This window comes from Phyllostomus hastatus, unplaced genomic scaffold (assembly GCF_019186645.2).
Source record: "Phyllostomus hastatus isolate PE091 unplaced genomic scaffold, TTU_PhHast_1.1 phas_scaffold_182, whole genome shotgun sequence".
NCBI lineage: Eukaryota > Metazoa > Chordata > Mammalia > Chiroptera > Phyllostomidae > Phyllostomus > Phyllostomus hastatus.
This window is the reverse complement of record NW_025334013.1, coordinates 1,036,053-1,058,292: the sequence shown is the minus strand read 5'-3', so window position 1 is coordinate 1,058,292 and position 22,240 is coordinate 1,036,053. Positions and strand designations below refer to the sequence as shown.

General features: G+C 66.9%; 2 protein-coding genes across 3 annotated transcripts in view; both read left to right on the top strand.

Annotated features, from left to right (window-relative positions):
• Positions 1-139: 139 nt before the first annotated feature.
• Positions 140-21,825, top strand: TTC34 (tetratricopeptide repeat domain 34). The gene is made up of 9 exons (XM_045858862.1): positions 140-249; positions 749-1,574; positions 9,091-9,943; positions 11,202-11,427; positions 12,478-12,682; positions 13,794-13,960; positions 14,876-15,146; positions 15,974-16,188; positions 18,577-21,825. The coding sequence occupies exons 2-9, from the start codon at positions 794-796 to the stop codon at positions 19,102-19,104; spliced, it is 3,246 nt and encodes a 1,081-aa protein (XP_045714818.1). The 5' UTR covers positions 140-249; positions 749-793; the 3' UTR covers positions 19,105-21,825.
• MMEL1 (membrane metalloendopeptidase like 1) overlaps positions 16,080-22,240 on the top strand; it is a 29,323-nt gene continuing 23,162 nt past the window's right edge. For both annotated transcript variants that reach the window (XM_045858864.1, XM_045858863.1), the window contains exon 1: positions 16,080-16,188. The gene's annotated coding sequence lies outside the window, so the exon portion shown is untranslated. The remainder of the gene's footprint in view (positions 16,189-22,240) is intronic.

Sequence of the window (22,240 nt, the reverse complement as noted above, 5' to 3'; positions counted from 1 at the left end):
GAGCGTGTGAGCCCGTGTGCTCCTGCGCGAGTCTGGCTGTCAGCGCTGGCAGGGTGCGGGCTGGTCCGCGGGCGCTTTGGGAGACGGGAGGGGCCGGGCTGTTGGTGCAGGAGCTACTTCTTCGGCCGAGGGTGTGGGAGGGCAGAGGGCACGACGGGGCTGGTCCCCCGGCTCAGATCCTGGCCACCACCCAAGAGCCCGCAGGTGCCCCTCAGCGACCCAGCACCCGCTCCGGCCCGCACTGCACAGGTGAGGCAGCGGGGCGGGGGTGTGGCCCCGAGGTCGGGCAGGTCTGTGGGGTCAGTCCTGAGAAGGCCGGGGGATGCTTGTGTGACCCGGGTGATGAGGGGGTCCGGGGGTTCCGCCTTCCTGAGGGGCTGTGCCGGCAGGGGCAGAGGGCGGCCCGGGCATCCTGCGGAGCGTGTCAGCTGCTGGGCAGCGGCCCGGCCCGCTCTGCGGAGGAGGGGGCTGAGGCCCAGAGGCTAACGTGGGCTGGGAGCCCGGCCAGGTGGAGCCCGGTCAACACCCCCAGCCCAGGGAGACCGCCCACTGAGCACACTCCGCCCTCGCAGCTGAGCGCACCCTGCTCTCCCTCAACCGGGCTCCACGCTGGCACGGGGGTCTCAGTGGGGCCGGGCCGGAGGCTGCTCCGTAGCAGGGCTGGGGGCTGCAGGGCTGGGGGCTGCAGGGCCGAGGGGCTACCCGCCGTCCAAGCCCTGACCGCACTCCCCGCCCCGCCCTTCCACAGGTGCCCGTGCGGACTGGACGTGGGCCCGTCGGCGGCGCGGGCGTGATGTCGGCCCAGGAGCTCGTGGCCTGCCTCTGCCGCGAGGGCGACCAGCACCTGGCCCTGGGGGAGCCGCCGCTGGCCACCGCCTTCTACCTGGCTGCCTTCAGCTGCCACGCCCCCTCCGCGGTGCGCAGCGTCCGAGCCGCCCTGGCCGACGCTCGGGGGGCGCCCGTGGTGGCCACCCTGGAGGCCTGGTGCCGAGGGGACAGCCAGATCCCAGCCATCCACTGGGACGGCATGGCCGTGGTGTCCCTGACGGGGACCCTGGCCTCCGCCTTCCTGGCCACCCTGTGCCCGGACCACCCGGCCGCCGTCCTGCACTCCCTGGCCGGGCTGCTGGCCCACGGGCGCCACGGGGAGGTGGTGCGGCGGTGCGGCGCCCTGCTGGACACGCACTCCCAGCAGGCCCTGGAGCTGCGGCTGACCCGCGCCCTGGCCTGGGTCCTGTCCGGGGAGCAGGTGGACACCGGGCTGGCCGACTACCTTCAGGCCTTCGCCTCAAGGCCCGAGCGCACGGTGGCTTTCGTCCTGGCCCACCAGCAGCCCTACCTCCCCGCGCTGGTCAGCGCCCTGCAGGGCCACATCTCAAGGAGCTGGCGGGCCGGGGGCAGCGCCTGGCAGCAGGACTCCAACTGCCAGAGGCTCCTAGCGGCCCTGGACCCCGGGGGCTGCTGGGGCAGCGCCCAGTCCCCCGAAGCTCTGCTCCGCAGCGGCCGGTATGAAGACTGCCGGGCGGCGTGCAGCCGGGCCCTCGAGTCCGACCCGACCGGCGGTGGACCCCAAGGTAGGGGTGCGGGCCGCGTCTCCCCGGGGGTCAGGTCAGGGCGAAAGTCGCTCCAGCCATCCCTCACGGCACAGTTAAGTCTTGCCTGTGGTGGGGGCGGGGGGTCGTGCTGAGGCCAGGGACACCGTGGGCACCAGGAGAACAAGCCCCTGCCCGGACGGAGACCCCGAGAAAGGACGCAAACAAAACAAGTGCTTTGGGAAATGGGACACGCAAGGCGTGCCTCTAGCCGGACAGTCAGGGAGGGCTTCTGGGAGGAGGTGTCGTTTCAGCTGCGACAAGGATTCAGACAGCAGACACCGAAACTGCCGGGAGGCTGGAGGAGAGGGAGCCCGGCGTGTCCGTGGCGTTGAATGGAGCTGGGGTGGCGGGAGGGGTGGCGGGAGGGGTAGCAGGAGACTGGAGGCCCCGGAGACCGGAGCCCTGGCTACGTCCTCCTGACCGGGAACACCCTCCGAGTTTACCCTCAGAGGAGCGAGAGCTGGGGGGGGGGGGCTGAAACCGCAGTGTGAGGTGCTCCGAGTTCCCTGTGCACAGTCTGCCCCAGCTGCTGGGTGCGGCAGGTGCCCAGGGAGCCGGGAGTGAACCCAGCCTCCTGGGCGGCCGGGAGGGGGTCGGGGCCGGGAGGAGGTGGGCCGGGCCGGGAGGCCGGAAGGAGCGACGCGGTGGAGGACTGAGAGGGAAGCGCTGGAGCCCGACGGCGGGTCTGAGGCTCCGTCACTGCATCAGAAACAGTGAGATTGGGGTGGGATTTAAGGGCGGAGACGGGGGGATGGGGGAAGGTCAGCAAGGGTTCTGACAGTTCACCTCTCGCAACCGGGATGCAGAGGGCAGGGGAGCGGCAGGCGGGGAGACGGGGGTGCCGGGGCTCACACGCACACACCCCATGTGAGGTGCTGCTCCTGCCCGGCCCCTGTGCCGGGTCCTGGTCCTGAGGCTGGGGCAGCTAGCCGGGTGGGCGCCCGGAGCCCCCCGGAGCCGCACTGCAGCCTGCCTGGGGCACTCGGAGCCCGTCCCAGCTGAGTGGCCTCTCCAGCTGCCTCCCCGCGGCCACGCCCACCTCTCAGCCTGGCTGTGGGGGTTCCGTGAAATGCGCATCCCACGTTTGTCCTCCCCACCTGCCGGAAGGCCGTCCCCATCGGGGGTGACACAGTGACTGTTCGGCGGGGGAGGTCGTGGCAACAGGCGACTCCAGCGGAAACGAAGGGGCTCCGACGTCGCCCAGCCCGGGGAGGCAGCGGTGCCTGGGACGGAAAGGTGGGAAAACTCGCCCCAACCTGCGGACCCCACCAGACGTCATCTCTGTATTCTGAGTCAGAACCCCGCCGGGTGGCGGCCAGGCCACTGGCTTTGTCACGTCCTGGGACCACGCGAGGAAAAATGAGCCCAGGCTCCGACGTGCGTGCCCCAGCCCCACCGGCAGAAGAGGCGTCAGGAACAGAGTCAGCACCGCAGAGGTGACCCTCGGCGGTGACCCCGCGGGGTCTGCTGACGGGGTTAGTAAAGCAAGGACTTGTGTGTGTTAAAAGAATGAGAGAGAGAGAGAGAGAGAGAGAGCTTTCCAGCAGTGACGCCCTCCCCACAGCAATTTCAAAGGACCCCTGCGTCCCTCTGCAGGAGAGGAGAGGAGGGGACGCGAACCTCAGTCCCGGCCTCGGGGACGGGAAGTGCCCAGGACGCTGTAAACTCGCCCTGCACGGGTGCCAGACTCATGTGCCAGCCGCACCCCTGTCCTCCGTCACCCACAGGAGGAGTCAGCCGCAGGCTGGCCGAGGGGTGCCCCTTCAGAAGGAAGCAGCGCTGAAAGCACCCCCAGTCAGGATGAGTGGGGAACCACCCCAATCAACGCATTTTGGGTTTTAAAAAGGGAGAGAGAGAGAGAGAAGAAGAAGAAGAGGAAGAAGAAGAAGAAGAAGAAGAGGAGGAGGAGGAGGAAGAGGAAGAAGAAAGACAAAGAGGAAGAAGAAGAAGAAAAGAAAGAAGAAGAAGAAGAAGAGGAGGAGGAGGAAGAGGAAGAAGAAAGAGAAAGAGGAAGAAGAAGAAGAAAATGTGTGCCACACCCTTGAAACGGTGTCCCCCGAAGGCACTGGCGAGGGCATCGGCAAGACGCAGAGCGGTGCCGTGTGCGGGAGCCGCCGCTGGGGGTCCCTGAGGCCCGGACGGGGGTGTCTGTGCCGTGAGCCTCAGGTGGGGGGGGGAGGTGCCCCAGTGCAGGAGGGGGCCGGAGAGGACAGAAAAGTGAGTGGGCAGGTTGTTTTTGGAAATATGCTGGGCCAGACACCCTGAAAGCCTCCCACTGTACAAGGCATAAAAACGCCCAGCAGAATCACAAAGAATCCTGAGCTCGTGGAAGAGCAGGGGACCCTCCCTGCCCGAAACAAAAGCAGTATGCTGTCACTGCTGAGCAGGGGCCAACGCCACGGCAGGTCAGGGGCACTCAGTGACTCCCGGGGCGGGGGGTCTTCCACTTTACTGACCAGTAGAGGCCCTGCAGAAGTCCAGAGCCCCCCAAAGAGCTGCAGCCTCAGACAATAAGTGTGCTAAAAAAAAAACAAAAACAAAAAACAACCAGTGCCCCCACCTCCAGGGGGGAGGCTGCCAGGAAGCCTGCCGGTCCTGACCCGGCTCTGACCTGGGCAGGAGCCCCTCCCCTGGGGGTTCCGGCACCCCCTGGACGTGAGTCATCTGTGCCACAGGGAGCCCCCCGTCACCACCAGCTGCACAAGTGTGGCTCACAACTCGAACAAAGAAGTTTCCCGTCACGCGCCTCTTACCAATGCCGTTTCCCATAACAGACGCATTCGAGCCGTAGGCCGCCAGCCGAAAGCCCTCGGACACCCCACACACCCTCCCTGTGTGTGGGAAGCGCTGCCCGTCTCCCCAAGCGGACACGCGGGATGAGACGCAGAGTCCGAGGGGCTTCGGCTCGACTCTCGCGGCGCGTGAGCCCCCGTGCGCCGGGGTTTCCCGAGCGCTTACCCTCCCGAAGCCCCCGGCAGCCATCCCCCGTGGGCTCAGCGTTCTTCATTAACCACCACACAGAAAGGCCATCCGTGTCGAAAACGCCCTGGTGCCGGAGCCGCACGCCTGCCCTTTCACTGCGACTTCCGTGGCCGTGGTACTGCTCACTGCCCATTCACTGCTTACTGTTCGTTCAGAATTTGTCCTTAGCCCTGGCTGGTGTGGCTCAGTGGATTGAGTGCCGGCCTGTGAATCACAGCATCGCAGGTTTGATTCCCAGTCAGGGCACATGCCTGGGCTGTGGGCCGGACCCCCAGTTGGGGGCGTGTGAGAGGCAACCACACATTGATGTTTGTCTCTCCCTTCCCATCTCTCTAATAAAATCTTTTTTTAAAGTAACTTTTTTTAAGATTTTATTTATTTATTTTTTTAGAGAAGGAAGGGAGGGAGAAAGAGAGAGAGAGAAAAACATCAATGTGCGGTTGCTGGGGGCCGTGGCCTGCAACCCAGGCATGTGCCCTGACTGGGACTCGAACCTGCGATGCTTTGGTTCGCAGCCCGCGCTCAATCCACTGAGCTATGCCAGCCAGGTTAAAATAACTTTGAAAAAAACTACCAAAAAATAATACTTAATGGTGATATTTTAGAAGCCTTCCATTAAAAATCAAGAATGAGGTGGCTGCCTGCTCTCCCATTTATCCCTCATTGTGCTGGAGATGCTGGCCAATGCAATAAGAAGGGAGAAAAACAGGTAAGACAGAAAAGAAGGAACAAAGTTACTATTCCACACAACATAAGTAGCTCTGTAGAAACAAACCCCAAGAGAAACAACAAAAACGTATCAAATACAGGAACAGAATTTAACAGCCTATACTAAAAGCATTTACATTTATAGACACCAGCAAGAACTACAAATTGTGTTGTTTAAACACCTACCATTTACTATAGCAATAGAGAATAACTGATTTCAGAATCAAATGATTTTTATGAAGAAAAGTATAAAACTTTACTAAAAGACAATAAAAAATAATTATATAGGTAGATGCCCTGTCTGGTGCAGCTCAGTGGATTGAACGCAGGCTGCAAACCAAAGCATCGCAGGTTCGATTCCCAGTCAGGGCACATGCCTGAGTTGCAGGCCACGGCCCCCAGCAACCATATATTGATGTTTCTCTCTCTCTCTTTCTCCCTCCCTTCCCTCTCTAAAAATAAATAAAATCTTAAATAAATAAAACCCACTTTAAAAAATAATTATATAGGTAGAGAGATATTAGATGTCTATGGTCAGAAAGATTTGATAATATAATAGAAAAGCAAAGGGCCAGTAACAGACAAGATGAAGAAGGAGGGGAGGGGGAGGGGGGAAGGAAGGGGGAGGAGGGGAGGGAAGGCAGGTGAAGGAGGGAAGGAGAGGGGGAGGAGACGGAGAAGAAGGCGGTGCTGTAGGGTTTGCTCTACCAGTTGGTGCACAACTGCACTAACCAGTGCAGACTCAAGGGGGAGACAGAAAGGCCAAGAAAACAAACTCTGCCAGAAGCAGAGCCCCCGGGAAGTTAATATGCAAGCGTGAGCACCGCAGACCTACAGGGAGAGGGGAGGACCTTTGTTCAGTGGACGGGGGCCGATACCCCACTTCAAACCACGCAGGAAAGGGGCGTCCACAGGGACCGTGTCAGCAGCTGAGGTTTGCGGGAATGAAAGTGGAAGAAAATATCCATGGGACCTCTGTGAACAGCTGGGCTCATTAAGATACAAAAGAAAAGTAGAAAGAAGGAAGGAAAATTTGATGCATGTGATGAAATTAAAAATCTTAGCCTTCTGTTTGGCCCATAACTATAGAGAATGAAAGGACAAGCCACAACAAAGAAAGAATATTTGCAAAATATACAATGGGCAAAAAAGTAATAACCGGAGTATTTGAAGAATTCCTGCGTGTCAACAGGAACACAGTAAAGCGTGGGGCCCACGGATGGCCCCGCGGAGCAAGCACAGATGGCTAATGACCATGTGGGAACCCTCCACATCCTAATGACAACACAAATGCGATTGAAAGCGAGATACCCCTTGCTCCCCACCGGACTGGGAGGGGACGAGCCTCACCAGCAACCAGGGAAATGAAACCAAACCAACACGGGCGGAGCATGTCACGTCCCCCCAGACGGCCAGCACCTGCAGGCCTGACCCCGGGGGAGGCTGGCTGCGGCCCGGCCGAGCCCCCGGACTAGACCGGGTGCCCGCAGGCGGCGGTGATGGGGTCGGGACAGAACCCACAAGCAGCCGCGCGTAGGCACAGGCGGGCAAGCCAACGCAGCCAGGAACCGGACGTCGGCCCTTGACCCTCGGGGGCTGCGGAGGTGAGGTTCGCGCGCTTGCAGCTTTTTGCTGAGGGAACCCCTCAGTCCGGGGTCCATGCGTGTGAAGCAGGACACGGCAGCTTCACCGGCGTGCGCTGTCCCAGGGCAGGCGGTCCTAGGGCAGGCGGTCCCAGCTCAGGGTGCAGGGCTGGGGGGCAGGGGCTGGCAAGGTAGAAGGGAAAGTCCTGGAGAGGAGGAAGGCACGGTCGGGGTGAGACCCAGAGTCAGCGTGCTGAACCCACTTCCGTCCTCAGCTGACCACCGAGCTGCGTGGGCCAGGGAGGGGCCGGGTGGTCGAAAACACAGAAGCTGGAGACCGACCGCACGCACCTCTCGGACGCCCCAGCTGCTGGCGTGACTCTGCCCGCCCGCCCGCCTGCTGAAGCCAAGTTCTGCTCTCCTCAGGGGCACGCAGCTGGGCCCGGCTCTGCCAAACATCAGCCGGACGTGTGGGGTGCAGTTTTAAAAAGTGCTGGACGGGCCAAGAAGCGGGAAAAGGAAATGTGAGCCATGGTCGGGAGGAAAGTCGCCGGAGACCGACCTCGAGGTGATCCACGGGCCCGAGTCGGCACACGGAGGACCTTGAAGGAACTGTGAGTGATACACTCGAGGACCAAAGGAAAACGTGGTCGTCATGAATGAACAGACGGGGAGTCTCAGCAAGTAGTGGAAACTCTGAAAACTCTGGCGTCGGAAAAGCACAGCAGCAAACGAGACATTCCGTGGCCTGCTGGAGGCGGCAGAGGTCACCGCGCCTACCCGAGAGGACACACAGCGGGGGAGTGTGCGGGGCCTCGTGCCGGGGACAGCACGGAGACGTCCAGCGGGGGCGGCCTCGGGCGCGGGAGCGAGCAGAGAGCACACGGCCGCGTGCGTGGGGGAGAAGCAGCCGCGCCCCAGTGCTCCCTGCCCCCCCCCCCCCCGCTGCCGCCACCACGGAGTTACTGTGTCGGGGTCAGTCACCGACGGGAAAGGCTCCGGTTGCTTCATTGTCATTTCCCATTTCATTTTTGTTGTTTTGCTTTTACTTTGGCCGCCAGGACTAGACGGGGGACCTGCTGTCGGCCGCTGCACTGGTTGGCTGGTGGCAGGGCGCGAGGTGCTTGTCTGTGTCTGGCTCGGGGCTGGGAGGTGACACCCGCCCACGACGACAGCAGAGCAGGGCGGTGGCAGACGGCTTCCGTGCCTGCTCCTGCTGCCTTGGAAGGGGCTGTGGTCATCGTAAAGGACACTCTCTGACGCTTCTGAACGGCTCTGTGCAGGACGCACTCACGTGGGGGTTCAGAGGCCTGGGGTGGACACACGCAGGGGCTCTGAGGACACCCCCTCCCTGCCGCCCCTTCCTCACCTGTACCACGGCAGGGGGGGCGCCCATGACCTCCAGCCCCCGCCAGCACCGAGGTCTCTGGGGTTCTCTGAGGGTGTGCGCCTGCCCGGGAGGCTGCTATGGAGCGGCCTGGCTTTCTGGACGTGACCAGGGCGCTCACTGAGTAATGCTGTCCCCACCGGCCCTGTCCGGGGCTCCGGGCCCCGTTAGTCCAGTTCATTCCCGCAGCTCTGAGGTGACTGTAGCCTCGATGTCACCCCACTTCAAAGCAGGAGAGGAAACGGAGGCACAGGAGGCGGCCGAGTGCCCCTGTCTGGCCAGCGGACCCGCCTTCCCTGGGCCTGACCGGAGGTCTCTGCTTCCGAGAGGGAAGCGTGGGGTCCCCATGCAGCCCAGAGAAGCACAGACTCGGGATCTCACCGTCGGCCGCCCCCACCCAGGTCACCCAGTCGGGCCTCGGCTCTGGCCTGGGGCTGGTGGGGGTCGACCCTCGGGTTTACGACTAAAAGGCGGGGGCTGGGGGCTGGGGGCTGGGGGCTGGGGGCTGGGGGCTGGGGAGGAGGTGTTGTAACTAAATCTCCATGTTGGCAGAGCCGGAGACCGACTCTGGACCCAAACTGAGGGGGCAGGGCTGCGGGGGCCTCCCGGGCAGCTGCACCCCCACCCCCACACGCATGCGCGCTGTCCCGCCCGCTTCCGATGCTGCTCCAGCACCAACGAGCTCCCAGCCTCTGCCCGGCTCCTCCTGGGGCGCGAAGTCCTGGGAGATGTGCTTCCGCAGCGCCTCTGAGGGTCCCAAGCGCCGGACGGCTGGGGCGCTACAGCGGGCACCCGGTAGCACCCAGCCCCACAGGTCCTCTGTTCTCTGCCCCAGGTGAGCGCCTGGCTGCCCTGCTGGTCACCCGCGCCGCCGCAGCCTTCTTCCTGGACAGCGGGGCCCAGGACCTGCTGCGGGACCTGCACGAGGCCTTCCGCGAGAGCCCGTCGGGGGCGCGGAGGCAGTTCGAGGCCGTGCTCTCCGCAGAGGACCGGGAGCGCGTGAGGGCCCAGGCGCAGGAAGTGGCGGATGTGGGGTTTGCCCGCTTCCAGGAGGCGGTGCGGAGCCGCCCGGAGCTCCGCGAGGACTCGGACCGCGAGCTGCTGGCCCCGGTGACCCGCGCTCTCCGTGTGCTGCTGCGCGTGGCGCCGCCCGGGGCGCGCCCGGCACTGGGAGCCCGCCTGGCCGAGTGCCTGCTGCTGGCCGGGGATGCGGCGGGCGCCCGGGCGCTGTGCGAGCGCCTGCTGCGGCCCACGCGCCCCAAAGATCGTGCCAGCGAACGCGCCGGGGACCGCGCGCCTCTGCTGGCGCTTCGAGGCTTCTGCGCGCTACACACCGGCGACGCGCGGTGCGCCCGGGAGGACTTCCAGGAGGTGGTGGAGCAAGGGCCGCCGCACCCGGGCGGCTGTGTGCGTGCACTGTGCGGCCGCGGGCTGCTGCGCGTGCTGGCGGGCAGCGCGTTCCTGGGCGCGCTGGACTACGTCACCGCCTGCCGCTTGCGGCCTGACGAGGCCCTGCTCATCGCCAAGGCCTACGTGCCCTGGAACCAGCGGGGGCTGCTGCTGACCGTGCTGCGGGAAGAGGGCCGCAGGATGCTGCAGCGGAGGCCCGGCCCGGGGCCCGCGGGCGCGCAGGGCCGCCGGAGGCGGGCGGCGGAGGTGGACAGCCCGGCGGCGGCGGCGCCAGAAGGGTAAACACTAGCCCCCGCGTGCGTGCACTGTCCTGGGCTGCGTCGTTCTGGGCTCCCGCGCGGTGGCCAGGCGTGTGTCTTGGGTCCTGCGGATGCGTGAGCCGAGGCAGGGCGCAGCGGGTGGTTTCTCCGAGTCATCGGTGGCGAATTTAGTGCCGGGGCCCAGATCTCAGTCCTTAACTGTGACGACGCATTAAGGACTGACTTATAGGAAATTGGGAACTCAAGCGCGGAATCGGGAAAGTAAAAGCGACCCATCGCCCCACCGTCAGGCACCCCGCTAGCTGGCTCTGGGTGTGCGTGTAAACCTGGTTCGCAAAAGGACCTGTGCTGGGCGTGCCGTTCGGGCCGCTGGGCTCTCCCCTCAGGGGACCGCACGTGCGTCCTGTGCCGCCAGCCGGGCCTCGTGGCCCCGCAGCTCTGCCCTTCGCTGCCACGCCCCCTAGCGCTGTCCCCTCGCCCCCGAGGTCTGCCCTTACCCCGGAGGCCAAGGGGGCACGCCTGGGTCAGCAAATGTGGCCCCGGGAGGCCCCGGAATTTGAGAGCCGCCCGCCCGCCCGTCTGGGCCCACGCCCAGCCCGCGGTTTCCTCTGCAAACTTTCCGCCAGCCCTGCGGTGACTCCGAAGCTGTTCTGAGCTACAGGCCCCGAGCGGGGCCTCCCGGGGCTGTGTTTGATGTCACCACACACACGCGCGCACTCGCACACACTTCCTCCGCTGCCCGGCTGCCTGATTTGCATCCCTTTGATCTGCGGGTGGGGAGGAATTTTCTCGTGGGTGCCCCTGTACCTTTGCTCTCTCTCTCTCTGGGGGTCTTCACACTCCAGGCTGCCCACCCCTTCCCCCAGGGGCAGTTCGTCTCCCTTTCCGGGGGCACTGGGAGGGCACCCCGGTTTGTCTCCTGGCTCTCTGCCTAACACGCACCCCTGAGCCCACTGGCACACACCTTGCCACCTTGTTTTTGCAGAAGAGGAGAGTCAGGCAGGGTCGGCTGGGGTCAACACGCAGCCTCGGTCCTGCCTTCCCCGAGACGCCTGCCCCGCGGGGCGGTGGGCGGATGGGGGAGGGCTGAGGGTCCTTCCAGCAGCGCCCCTGAGGGTCCTTCCAGCAGCGCCCTGGCCCCCGCATCTCGGCGGGAAGGCAGCACCCTGGCCCAGGAGCGTGGGCCAGGACTGGCCTGGCGCCGGCCCACCCGGATGGGGAGCGGGGGAAGGGCGTGGGGAAGGGGCCCTCGCTCCGCCGGCTGCTCTCTCAGCAGGAACGCCCAGGGCGTGCACCAGCTGGCCGTGCTCCTGATGGAGCTGGACGCAGAGGACGAGGCCTCGCACCTCCTGGCGGCCGACGCCCTGTACCGCCTGGGCCGCCTGGACGACGCCCACAAGGCGCTGCTGGTGGCCCTGTCCCGGAGGCCCCAGGCGGCCCCCGTGCTGGCGCGGCTGGCCCTGCTGCAGCTGCGGAGGGGCTTCTCCTACGATGCCAACCAGGTGAGGGCGGGGCCCCAGCTCTGCACCCACAGCCGGGACTCGGGAGCAGGCCCAGCTGGTCCCGGCCCCGGGCCGCACACCCATGCCCTGGTCCTGCGGGTCGGCGTAGGAACTGGCTGCAGGAGGTGACCCCAGCAGGCCTTGGCAGGCCTCCTGCACACAGTAGGCCTCCCACATTTGCTGTGTTACGTCGTGAAGAAAAGCGGCCAAGAGTCCGATGCAGGCGGAGCTCCGCCCCAAATCTCCCGAGTGACCTCGTAACCCAGCTTTGACGGGACCCTGCCCTGGGACAGCTGGTGGGGGGACAGGGGAGGGGCCCCCAGGGCCTCAGGGCCTGCCTGTCTCCCTCTGAGAGTGCCCTGCTCTCAGGAAAAGCAGAGCTCCACCTCCTCTGGGTGTTACGGGAGCTTCCTGCTACACGTGGTCAGAAGGTTACCGTCCAGGGGAGGATGCGGGCCTTGGGGCAGCGGCTGTGTGGCCTGTGGGCATCCTCCCTCCGCTCTGACCTCGGGTGTCTGGCCTCCCTGCCCCGGGCGATGCGAGGGAGAAGGAAGGATGGTTTTGGACCTGTGTCCCCAGCGGGCAGCCAGCAGGAGCACCATCGAACCTCTCTGGAGTGGAGCTGCTCTGAGCTCCAAGATCATGTCTGTCTGGTGTCTTGTTCCCGGACAGGCATTGGTCCCAGGACTTTTGCTCCTGTCTCCCATGTACAGAGGAGGGGGCGCAGATCAGGAACACTGGGACACCCCAAACTGCCCCCCGCAACACAAAGGAGAGGAGCAGCCCTAAAGGACGCCCACACCCCCGGACCCCCAGCCTTCCCCTGCTCCACACTGGAGACAGGCCCTCCTCTCCCGGTCAGGAGCCATGCCCCTTGTGGGCCACGCCTCCTGGGGGGCCACACCTCTGTCAGCCACTCACCCCCCTGAGCCCAGCCCCCTGTGGGCTGCGTCCTCCTTGGCCACGCCCCCGTGAGCCAGGCCGGGAACAGAGGGGTGGAAAGGACTGGGGTGCGGGGAGGAACTGCCATGACCCTCCTGCCCCCTGCAGCTGGTGAAGAAGGTCGTCCAGTCCGGGGACACGACCTGTCTCCAGCCCACCCTGGACGTCTTCCGCCCGGAGGACCGGCAGCTGCTGCGGGGCCACTGCCACGCTCGGGCCCTGGCCCTCCTGCGGGCGCGGCCAGGCGGGGCCGAGGGCGAGGCTCACACCCGGGAGGCCATCGCCTACCTCTCCCTGGCCATCTTTGCTGCAGGTGGGAGCTGCCTGCCCGCCCACGGGTCCCCCGTCCTGTGCCGGATGCGTGGGGCTCCGGGAGCCTCCGGCGAGCCAGGGGTGGGGCCGAGGGTGCCCAAGCCCGCCTTTGGTTCTGGGGTCCCAGGGTCGTGCGCCCTCGGGGGGCATTTTGCACTGAGGCCCAGGCTAAAGCCCAGGAGAGGAGCCTGCGGGGGCCTCAGCACGCCCAGGCCCTGAGGGCGGGAGGGCCAGCTGAGGCTCCTCTGCCGGCTTTGCTCACCTCCCTCCGGCCCTGCCCGAGAGGAAAGGGCGCGGGTCTCCGCGTGTGTGTGCGCCCGGCCTCCCCGCTCTCCCAGCCGGCCCACCGGCCTCGCCGGGCAGGGTGCCGGCCAGGGTGCCGGCCAGGGGCCCGCAGGGTGACGAGGGAAGGTGCACGCCCAAGGGGGCACAGTGAGCTCCTGGGGAGCCCGGGGTTCGGCGCAGACTTGGGATCAGGATGCCGGCGGACTTCAGGCTGTGCACTTAGGGGGCGCCTCCCCTCCGAGGGGGGTGATGGGGACACCGAGTGGGTTCGGAGCGAGGGGTAGGTGCGCTGGTTCTCGGACAGCCGGGGACGGCGGCCGGTGTGAGTGAGTTCACACCCCACGCACGCTAGCTGGGAAGGGGACACACCCCGCGTGTCCTGCAGGACCCGGAACAGCGTTTCCCGTGCCTGTCGCTGGGCACACACACATGGCAGCAGCAGCACGGTGGTGGCGGCCTCTCTGGGGAGCGGACTCCTGTGCCCAGGATTCGGGGGGCTCCTCCCCACCCTCCTGGCACCTTCACGCTGTGGCCGCTCCATGCCCACCCCGAGGGCCCTTCCTCCTCCCGGCCCCTCCCCTCAGATGCGGCTGCAGGGGACACGCCCCTTCTCTCGGAAGCCCCTTCTGCTGCCCACCGGCCCTCCCAGGCGCCACCCCTGCTCCGTCTTGGTGCCCAGGGGCCTGTGAGCTCCGCGAGGGGCCCCGCAGCTGGCACACCCTCTGGGTCTCTCTCCCCCACGGGGCACCAGGAGGGGTGCCGTCAGAGCTGGATGCAGACAGATGCGCTGTGCCCGCCCTCGGTCCTGACCCAGCCCTCCCTCCCAGGGGGCCAGGCCAGCGAGTCCCTGCTCGCCCGCGCCCGGTGCTACGGGTTCCTGGGCCAGAGGAAGACCGCCATGTTCGACCTCGACTCCCTGCTGCGGGCCGAGCCCGGGAACGTGCGGGCCCGGTGCGGCCGGGCGCTCCTGCATCTGGCCCTGGACCGGCGGCAGGTACCGGCCCTGCCCTCCCCACCCCGGGGCTGGCAGACTGGGGGGTTCTCTGGGGGGGTGCCGCCTTCCTTCCCGACCCCCAAGAAGAGAGGGAGCAGGGGGTCAGGCCGTCCTAACGGTGAGACACCCTTCACAGCCCCAGTTTCAGAGTCCTTCCCTGTCACCTGAGGGGTCCTGGGCCTCCCAGCCTCCGTCGGCACGGGGACACGTGCCAACCCTCAGGGCTCCCACGGGGCCCTCAGCTGAAAATAACGAGACCCTGGGCGCCACCCTGCCCTGTCCACACAGGGCCTGTGGCTCCGGATCATCTGCGTGCAGGGGCCGGGGCGGGGCCGGGCAGGAGGGGTCCTCCGCCAGGGGCCAGGACAGGTGTTTATCTTGGAGGAGACGTGCCCAGAGGCAGCCACAGCCCAGTGACAAGGCACTTCTCAGCCAAGAGCAAGGTCACTGGCAAGCGACTGCACTTGGCCGTCCGCCTGCAGCTCCACTGGGCGCAAGAGCGGCGCGGAGGCAGCCCGCCCGCCAGGCCCTCGCACTCGCTGCGGGGCTGCGGCCCTGGGGAGCCAGGGAAACGGCGCCAGGACACCTCGGGCGGCTCCTGCTCCTGCCCGTCAGGGCGTCCGCTCCCCCCAAGGGTGCTGTCAGCCCCCCGTGTGTCCCGGCCTGGGCGCCCCTGTGGTCAGAACCCAGCCCCTGGACGCCCCTGCCCGTGCCCAGCAAGCAACGTGCTTTGCAGAGACAAGCCCATTAAAGCCGAAATGGGACCCGGCCAGGAGCGCCTCATTCTGGCTGACGCCCCCCACCCCAGCTGCGAGAGAGAAGGGACTGGACTGCCCACCCCTCCCAGTGTCCCCTGGGAGGACAAGCACCCCCTGGGACCCCTTCCGCCACCCACCCTGCACTCTGCCCTTGCAGGAGGCTGTGGACGACGCCCTCTTGGCCCTGCAGCTGGACGCGAGCACGGCGGTCCCTGAGATCCGCTCTCTGAAGCCAGAGGCCCAGGCCCTCATCGCCCAGGGCCTGTCGTCCCGCTGCCGGGACCTCCTGAGCCAGCGGCTGGACGCCGGGGCCCCCGTCGGTGACAGCGACGCCCAGGGCCTCCTCACCGTGGGGGAGGCCCTGATCCGAATTGAGGCGGGGCAGCTGAGGGGGCGCCTCCTGCTGGTGGACGTGCTCGCCGCGATGGGTGCGCAGCAGCCCGGCGTGGGCACTGGTGTCCGTCCCAGCGCCCCCCCAGCCCCGGAGTCTGTTCTGTAGAACAGGAGAGAGACCCTAGACTGGGGGGCTTCCACGGTCCCGTCCACCCGAATCCCCGTTCCTGGGACCCAGTCCCTGCGTGGGCCTGGTGTTCACGGCACGTCTGCAGCTCCCGGGCACCTGTGTGGCTTTGCCCGCAGCGGGGAGAAATGGGGCTTCCTGCGGCACCCGGGCCTCCGAGGTAACCCCAGAGGACCGGGTGCCCCCAGGGCCCAGGCCCCGAGCAGGTGGGGCCGCCTTACACCCACACGCGCCCAAACGCCAGCCGCTCCTGAAACGGTCTGAACGTGCGTCAGTACGTACTTGAAAGGGGAGGTCTCTGTGTGGCCTGTATGTCCCCCGCCTGCCGTCCTCACCTTCCAGTCCTCAGAGGTGCCCGGACCCAGGCCTCCCCGGCTCCCGTCCCCTGCTGTCCTGCTCCCCAGGCCACCCAGGAAAGAGCAGAGCCGTGTGATGACCACGGTGAGGGGCTCAGAGCCATGCTGCTCGGCCTGGGGGTCAGGGACTCCGGTGACACCCCCACCCCAAGACGGGGCTGCTGGTAGCAGGCAAGTCCACGTGACCAGCGTGGTGTCACCAGGTGCCTCTGCTCCTGGCTTTCCTCCCAGCACCGAGCCCCTCTGTCAGCCCGCTGCTCCCCGAGCCAGCACGGAGCGGGACAGGCTGTGGCAGGCTCCCTCGTGCCGTGGCCAAGTCCCACCTCTTCAAGCCACTGCTGCAAAGCCACCCTGACTGCCCTTCCCGGATCCCCGACAGGCCGCTACGAGGAGGCTGGCACCCGCCTACAAGAAGCCCCACACCCGACCCCGCCGTCGGAGGCTGCCCGGGCCCGGCGCGGCCTGCTCCGGCTCAAGAAGGGAGACACACCAGCTGCTTCCCGGGACCTGCAGTGCCTGGCGGAGACGGACGCTGGGGACCTCGGCTTCCTGCTGCGTCTCCTGGAGGCCTCGGAGCGGCAGGGCCTGGCCCAGGTGCCTGTACCCCCCTGGGAGCCCCACATCAGCCCTCCCCAGCACCCCAGGGGCTTGGGCTGCTTTGCATCCCCTGGGTGCTGATTCCAGGTGGCGGTGGGCTGTGAGCAGGAGGCACCCAGGCTTGCCCTCTCCAGCCCTGGCCACTCCCCAAATGTTCTGGCTTCTCTGCATGAGGAGCAAGTGGCTTGAGTAGGGGAGAGGGAGAGGACCCCCTCCTCAGAGCCAGGCAGAGCCAGCCGGGAGCACCTTGCTCCTGCAGGAAGCCCGCCCCACCCCGAGGTCAGGCCAGGAGAGAGGGGTCCCTCCCAGCGAGAGGGCAGGTGCGGAGCCGAGAGGGGCCTGCAAAGGGTCGTCAGGCCGGGCTCCTCGCCTCTCCCACAAGCTGATTTTTCATTCCACTCTTGATCCGGCAAGAATGCCAGAGCACCTTCCAGCAGGTGCTGGGTGGAGCCACAGCCCCGCCCCGCGGCCCTCAGGGGACACTGCAGAGGTCACTTCAGAGAGTGTCCGTGCTGCAGAGACCCTAGAACAGGGCCGTGGCGCACCGAGGGCGGGCGCACAGGAGGCGAAGCCGCGGGGGGGAGAGACAGGCCAAGGCCCGTCCTGGACGCGGGGCAGAGCTCAGAGTGCTGCTGACGGGGCGTGGAGGGGGCGGGGGCTGGGGTGGGAGAGGCTTTCGGCCTAAGCTCTCCTGGAGCCGTCTTGCAGGAGCTGGGGGGCCTGTGCGGAGGGCAGCGTGTCCTGGTCCAGTCTGACCACCGCGGCCCCTCCACTACCCGAGGCACAGGGTGGCACCGAAACTGCGCCTCCCGGCGCGGCTGAATTGAGCCTTTGCGGGGAGGGAGGCCAAGAGCAGAGCATGCTTTCGGGGTCGGAGGACGTGGGGTTCGCGCCCGTGTGGCCTGGAGCATCCGGGGCTCTCGTGGGCCCCAGCACGCAGGGTCCGCCGGGGAGAGACACAGCTCTAGGTGTTTCAACGGGGGGTGGGGGGGGGGTGGTTTAACAGAGTTGGCTACACGCAAAGGGCAATGGGTCATGCGGGGGGCGCTGCCACCGGGGGCCGAGGGAGGCAGAGTGAGCCCGTGTCACGCGGACCAAGAACGCAGAGAGGGACGTCTCTTGGCAGAGAGGGGGCTGCGCGGGGCGCGCGGGAGGTCGGCTTCTGCTTCTGGGGGTAGGGGAGGAGCAACCCGCGAGTTGTCCAATGACTTAAGCCTTCCGGGAAAGGAGTCGGAAGTGGTCGCGCCCCGCTTCCGGCGGTGGTACTGCGCCTGCGCATAGCCGGTGGGCCTACCCCAGGGCAGGGACCGCGCGGAGCCTGTCGGGAGGGTGCTGCGCCCGCGTAGCGGCCCGGCCTAGGGAGGCGGAGCCGCGGGACGTAGTCTCGCGGCTAAGGGCGAGCTGGGCGCTGTCGGTCTGGCGGGACGGCCGAACCACGGCGCCCGGCAGGAGCCCTAACCGCGACGCCACGGACACTGTCCCAGCCAGGCCTCCCTCCCCCGGCCAGGCGCTCGCGTCTGCGTCCCAACCCGGCGTCTGTGCTCCCCGACAGCGTCCCTGCCGAGTGTCGGGGCGCCCCGTGCCTCCCCTGGGGACAGGGCGCGGAGGGGGCGTCGGCACGACAACCAGACCGCACCGAGAAAAGGGCGGGCGGGACGGCGGTTCAGGCGGGGTCTTGATGTGCTTTATTCTCCGGTGGGGGCCACGGGGGCAGGCAGGATCCCTAGGAGGCCGGCGGAGTTACCCAGGGGCAGGCCGGGCTGCGGCCGCGCTCAGGGAGGGACAGTGAGTCCGGAGGGCAGGCAGCCGACGAGGCCCCGGGGCTCGCGCCGCCAGACGCTGGGGTAGAGTGCGGCGGCAGCCTGTCCCCACCTGTGGCCGGCTCTGCAGGGCCATAGTGAGAAGCCCACTCGTGCTTCCTGACCTCGGGCCGCGGAGGGGGTGCAAGGAGCGGGCTGGGCAGAGGCAGTGTCTGCCACTGTCCCCAGGGCCAGCCGGGCTGCCTCCTCGGGAGGGTGGGCAGGGGGCTCAGGAGGGGAGCCGAGGGAGGAGGGCGCCCAGATGAGAACAGCAGCAGGTCAGGGAGGGAGGGGATAGTGAGGAGGACCCCCGAGCGGCCTGCAGAATTTCCGGGCCAGTGGGGTTGCACGCCTGGGACCTCTACTGCCACGTCCACAAGTTCCACTGAGGCCTGGTGTGACCCGTGCGCCCCGGTGGGGTGGCAGTGGGGAGGTGGGTCGGGCAGACACTCAGAGCTGGCCGGGTGGAGGTGCCCCCAACCTGGAGCGTTCGGGCAGCTCCTCCACAGAAGCGGGTTGTGCAGGGCCAGGAGGGGCTGGGACATTCCGGGCTGACCTGCGCTCCCTTCCTCTGCCCCCTCCGCAGGCCGCAGTCCAGGAAGCCCGCAGCCTCCTGACCGCAGGGCAGCCCAGGCAGGCACTGGGCTACTGCTCGCTGGCCGTCCTGGCCGGTGGTGGCAGTGCCTGTCACCTGCGCCTGCGGGCCACCTGCCTGGCGGAGCTGCAGGAGTTCGGCCGGGCACTCGGAGACCTGGACCTTGTGCTCCGGGAGGACGCAGGGGGTGGTGACCTCCCGATGAGGGCCGAGGACTTGTGCTCCAGGGGCCGCCTGCTGCTAAGCCTGGGGGACGAGGCTGGGGCCGCCAGGGCCTTCACCCAGGCCCTCCAGCTGGCGCCCACCCCGGCCCAAAACAGCCTGTGGGCGCAGCCGGGCCGGGCCTCCGCTGCCCAGGCATTGCTGCGCCAGGGGCAGCGCTGCCTGCAGGGCCAGCGGTACGCCGAGGCCTGGGCGGCGGCTGAGGGTGGGCTCCTGCTCGACCCCGAGCACGGCGGCCTGAAGCGGCTGAAGGCCAGGGTCCGCAGGGAGGCGGCCTCGGGCTGCCGGCTCCACTGACCCCACGCTCGCCAGGCCCAGTCACAGGGCCCCCTGTCACTGTCCCCCAAACCAGGGGGTGGTCACCCCGCCCTCCCACCCTCCGAGCCCCGGGGTGGGTGGCTCCGCGGTGGACCGCCAGCCCCGGGAAGCAGAGCGAAGGGAGTCCCACTGGCCTGGAGTGACCAGCCGGGGGGGCCCAGGAGCCCTCGCTGCAGCGGCGTCCTGGTCCCCAAAGCTGGGTCCTCGTGGCCCTGGCGTGGGGCCAGCAGGCTGGACAGGACTGAGGTCAGCCCCAGGTGGCCCTGGGGAGAGGGGACATGAAGCTGTCTTTGATCCTGGCCTAAGCCTCAGGCGGGCCCCCCAAGGACAGAACTCCCCAGCTGGGGCCTGCCTGCTGAGACCCCCGCCTGGATGAAGCCGTTCTCCTGGGGAGCCCAGGGCCCAAACCCACCACTGCGGCCATGGGGACCATGTGGCCCCGCCCCCTGCCAAGCAGAGAGAGAGAGACCACCCCATTAATGAGCAGAAAGGCTGGGCTTCTCCTTGGCTCTTCGGGCAAAGCTGTGGGGGTGTAAAGGGCGCACACACACACACACACACACACCCACCCTGTGGATTAAACTTGCCCTCAGTTTGCTTGGAAACTCTCTCGGGCTGGGGGCGGCCGCGGTGGGGGCAGCGAGGAGTGCAGTCCTGCCCGTGGCCGCCGGGTTGCCCCCCAGAGGCCAGGGCCCAGTCACAGGGTTTCTCTCAGGTTCGTGAATGAGCTGTGCTGGACGGGCCACTGAAACCCTGGACCTGCGGCCCTTCTGGCAGTGGCTCCTGTGGATGAGTCCGCTCTAAGGCCATGAGGTGGGGGCTGGCCCAGGGGTCAAGGTCGGAGGAGAAGGCCCAGCCTCCAAGCTTGGGGAAGATAGACCTAGTCCAGTGGCGTCATCGCCTGCGTGCATTTGCACCTGCTGTCCCCCCACCCACCTCAGGGCTCCCTGCCCCCACCTCGCCACTCAGGGAGGGCCACATCAGAGCCGCCCTGCCCGGCCCCCTCACCCCAGGGGCGCCTCCCGACAAGGGGCAGCACTGCCCGTCACTGCTCTGTTACACCTGTGTCACCATTCTCCGTCAGCCTGGGCCTGGCCTGGCCTTGCCGTCTTCCCTGAAAACAGGTAGCCAGGCCTGAGGACGGGGGGGCAGGCAGGCCTCACTTTCCCGTACCCCCTCCCTGCTGGGAGGGTTCCGAGACCACCCACACTGCAGTGACCCCCACACTCCACCGCCACCACATCCTGGAACACAGCCTGCAGGAGTGTCCCCAGGGCTGCCCCGGCCCGAGTCCCAGGACCTGGTGCTCCGCAGACTCTTGCCCGTGCTCCTGGGCAGACCCACCCCCTCCTCCCTGACCATCTGGAGGCCGGCACGACCCAGGTCTGGAAGTGTCCTGCTGGAGGGCAGCCCTCCCCTCAAAGACTGGCAACCTGACCTCAGCTCTGCCCCCACTGCTGGGCACCAGCCTGCTCGCAGGTGCCCTGCCCCTGGCTCGGGGCAGGGGTGCGGGGGCAGAAGCCAGGAAGATGGTGCCGACCGCTTCCCAACAAGCTCACCAGCCCAGTGGTGCCGTGTGGCAGTCCCCAAAAGGCTTTCACGCATTTCCTGCTTTCTTCTCCCCAAAGTAGCCTCGTTCCACTTGGGAAGTGGGGGCTGGAAAGGTCCAGCAATTAGTGCACGGTCACAGTCAACTCGGGGGGTGACTGGGAGCCACACCCCAGTGTGGGGCGGTTCCTCAGCAGACGACAGCCTGGGGACCCTGCAGGGGAGCCCACCCCCCGGCTCCCTGAGCAGGGCCTGTGCTGCCTCGAGGCCCAGCCTGCCTCAGGGCGCTCCCCCCCAACCCACTGCAGGTGGAGGCCGCGGCCGACCACGGCCCCAGCCCCACGCCGGGCACTCAGTGGGCATAGCCCGGCCGGCCCCGCTCGGGGGGCGGAGCAGAATGCTGGGGCGGGGCGGGAGGATGTATCACCAGCCTCCAGGCAGTGAGGGGCTGTTTCCCCACCCCCAAACACGAAACAACTCTTGGATTCAAGAGGAATCAAACCTGGCACTGCAGTTTCGGAAACACAATCGTGACAAAAACTGTCTGGGGGTGCAACGCCCAGGGCACAGCCTCGGCCCCGGCGCGGGCTCCGGCCAAGGACGCACACGACGCAGCAGCCCAGGCCAATGCGGTGATGTGCGTGCCCGGCCTGAGGAGTAAGGAAAAGACGGAAAACGAAGGAAATCCAAAGGCGGGAATTAGTAAGAACGGCAGAAGTCAGTACATGGGAGCAGGAGAATGGAGGAGCTAATAAATCAGTCCAAAATGCGGGCGTTCGAAAGTGCCGTCAAACAGACGAGCCGGCGGCGAGCGGAAGCACCCTGGCCGCTGCCGCTCGGCCGGTGGGTGACGGCCCGTGGAGCAAAGCAACCCGGGTCAGTTCCCAGCCAGGGCACGCGCCCGGGTTGTGGGCCAGGTCCCTGATCGGGGAGCGTAGGAGAGGCAGCCGACCGAGGTTTCCCTCCCTCCCCCTTCCCTAAAGAATAAATCTGTTTTTTTTTAAGGCGGGGAAAAGCACAAGCACACTGTTGTGAGGTCCTGACCCGCTGACAGGGGCGGTCCCCGCCAGGAGGGCCCGGGACGCTCTTCTGGGCCTGTGCCACCTCCTGAGCACCGCAGACGCGTCCCCACGTGGGACAAGGGTCGCGGCTGGGCCGGTCCTTAAGGTCCGTTGGACGCCAGGAGGCGGTTTGGCGGGAGCCATCGGGGAGCTCGGGGGAGCAGGGCTGATAGCGCACAGGCCCTGGAGGGGGCGGGGCCCGCCTGGGGTCACACGGGAGGTCGAGGGGGGAGAGAGGGGCCATGGGCCCGGAGCTCTGCCCCACTGGGGTGGGGGCGGGTGTCTGGGCCGTCTTGGGGTCCCTGGGCGTGGGCTCACTTGGCAAGTAAGGGAAAGTGTTCAGTCTCGGGAGACGGGAGGCAGCGGCCCCTACACAGGCGGTGATGGGGCCCCCGGAGTTTTCAGAAAGAAGAACCTGGCCGGGGGCCCAGGCCCACGAGGCACCCTCAGAGAGTCCCAGGGGCCTGGGGGGACCACTCATCCCGTGGGGTTCTGACACAAGCAGA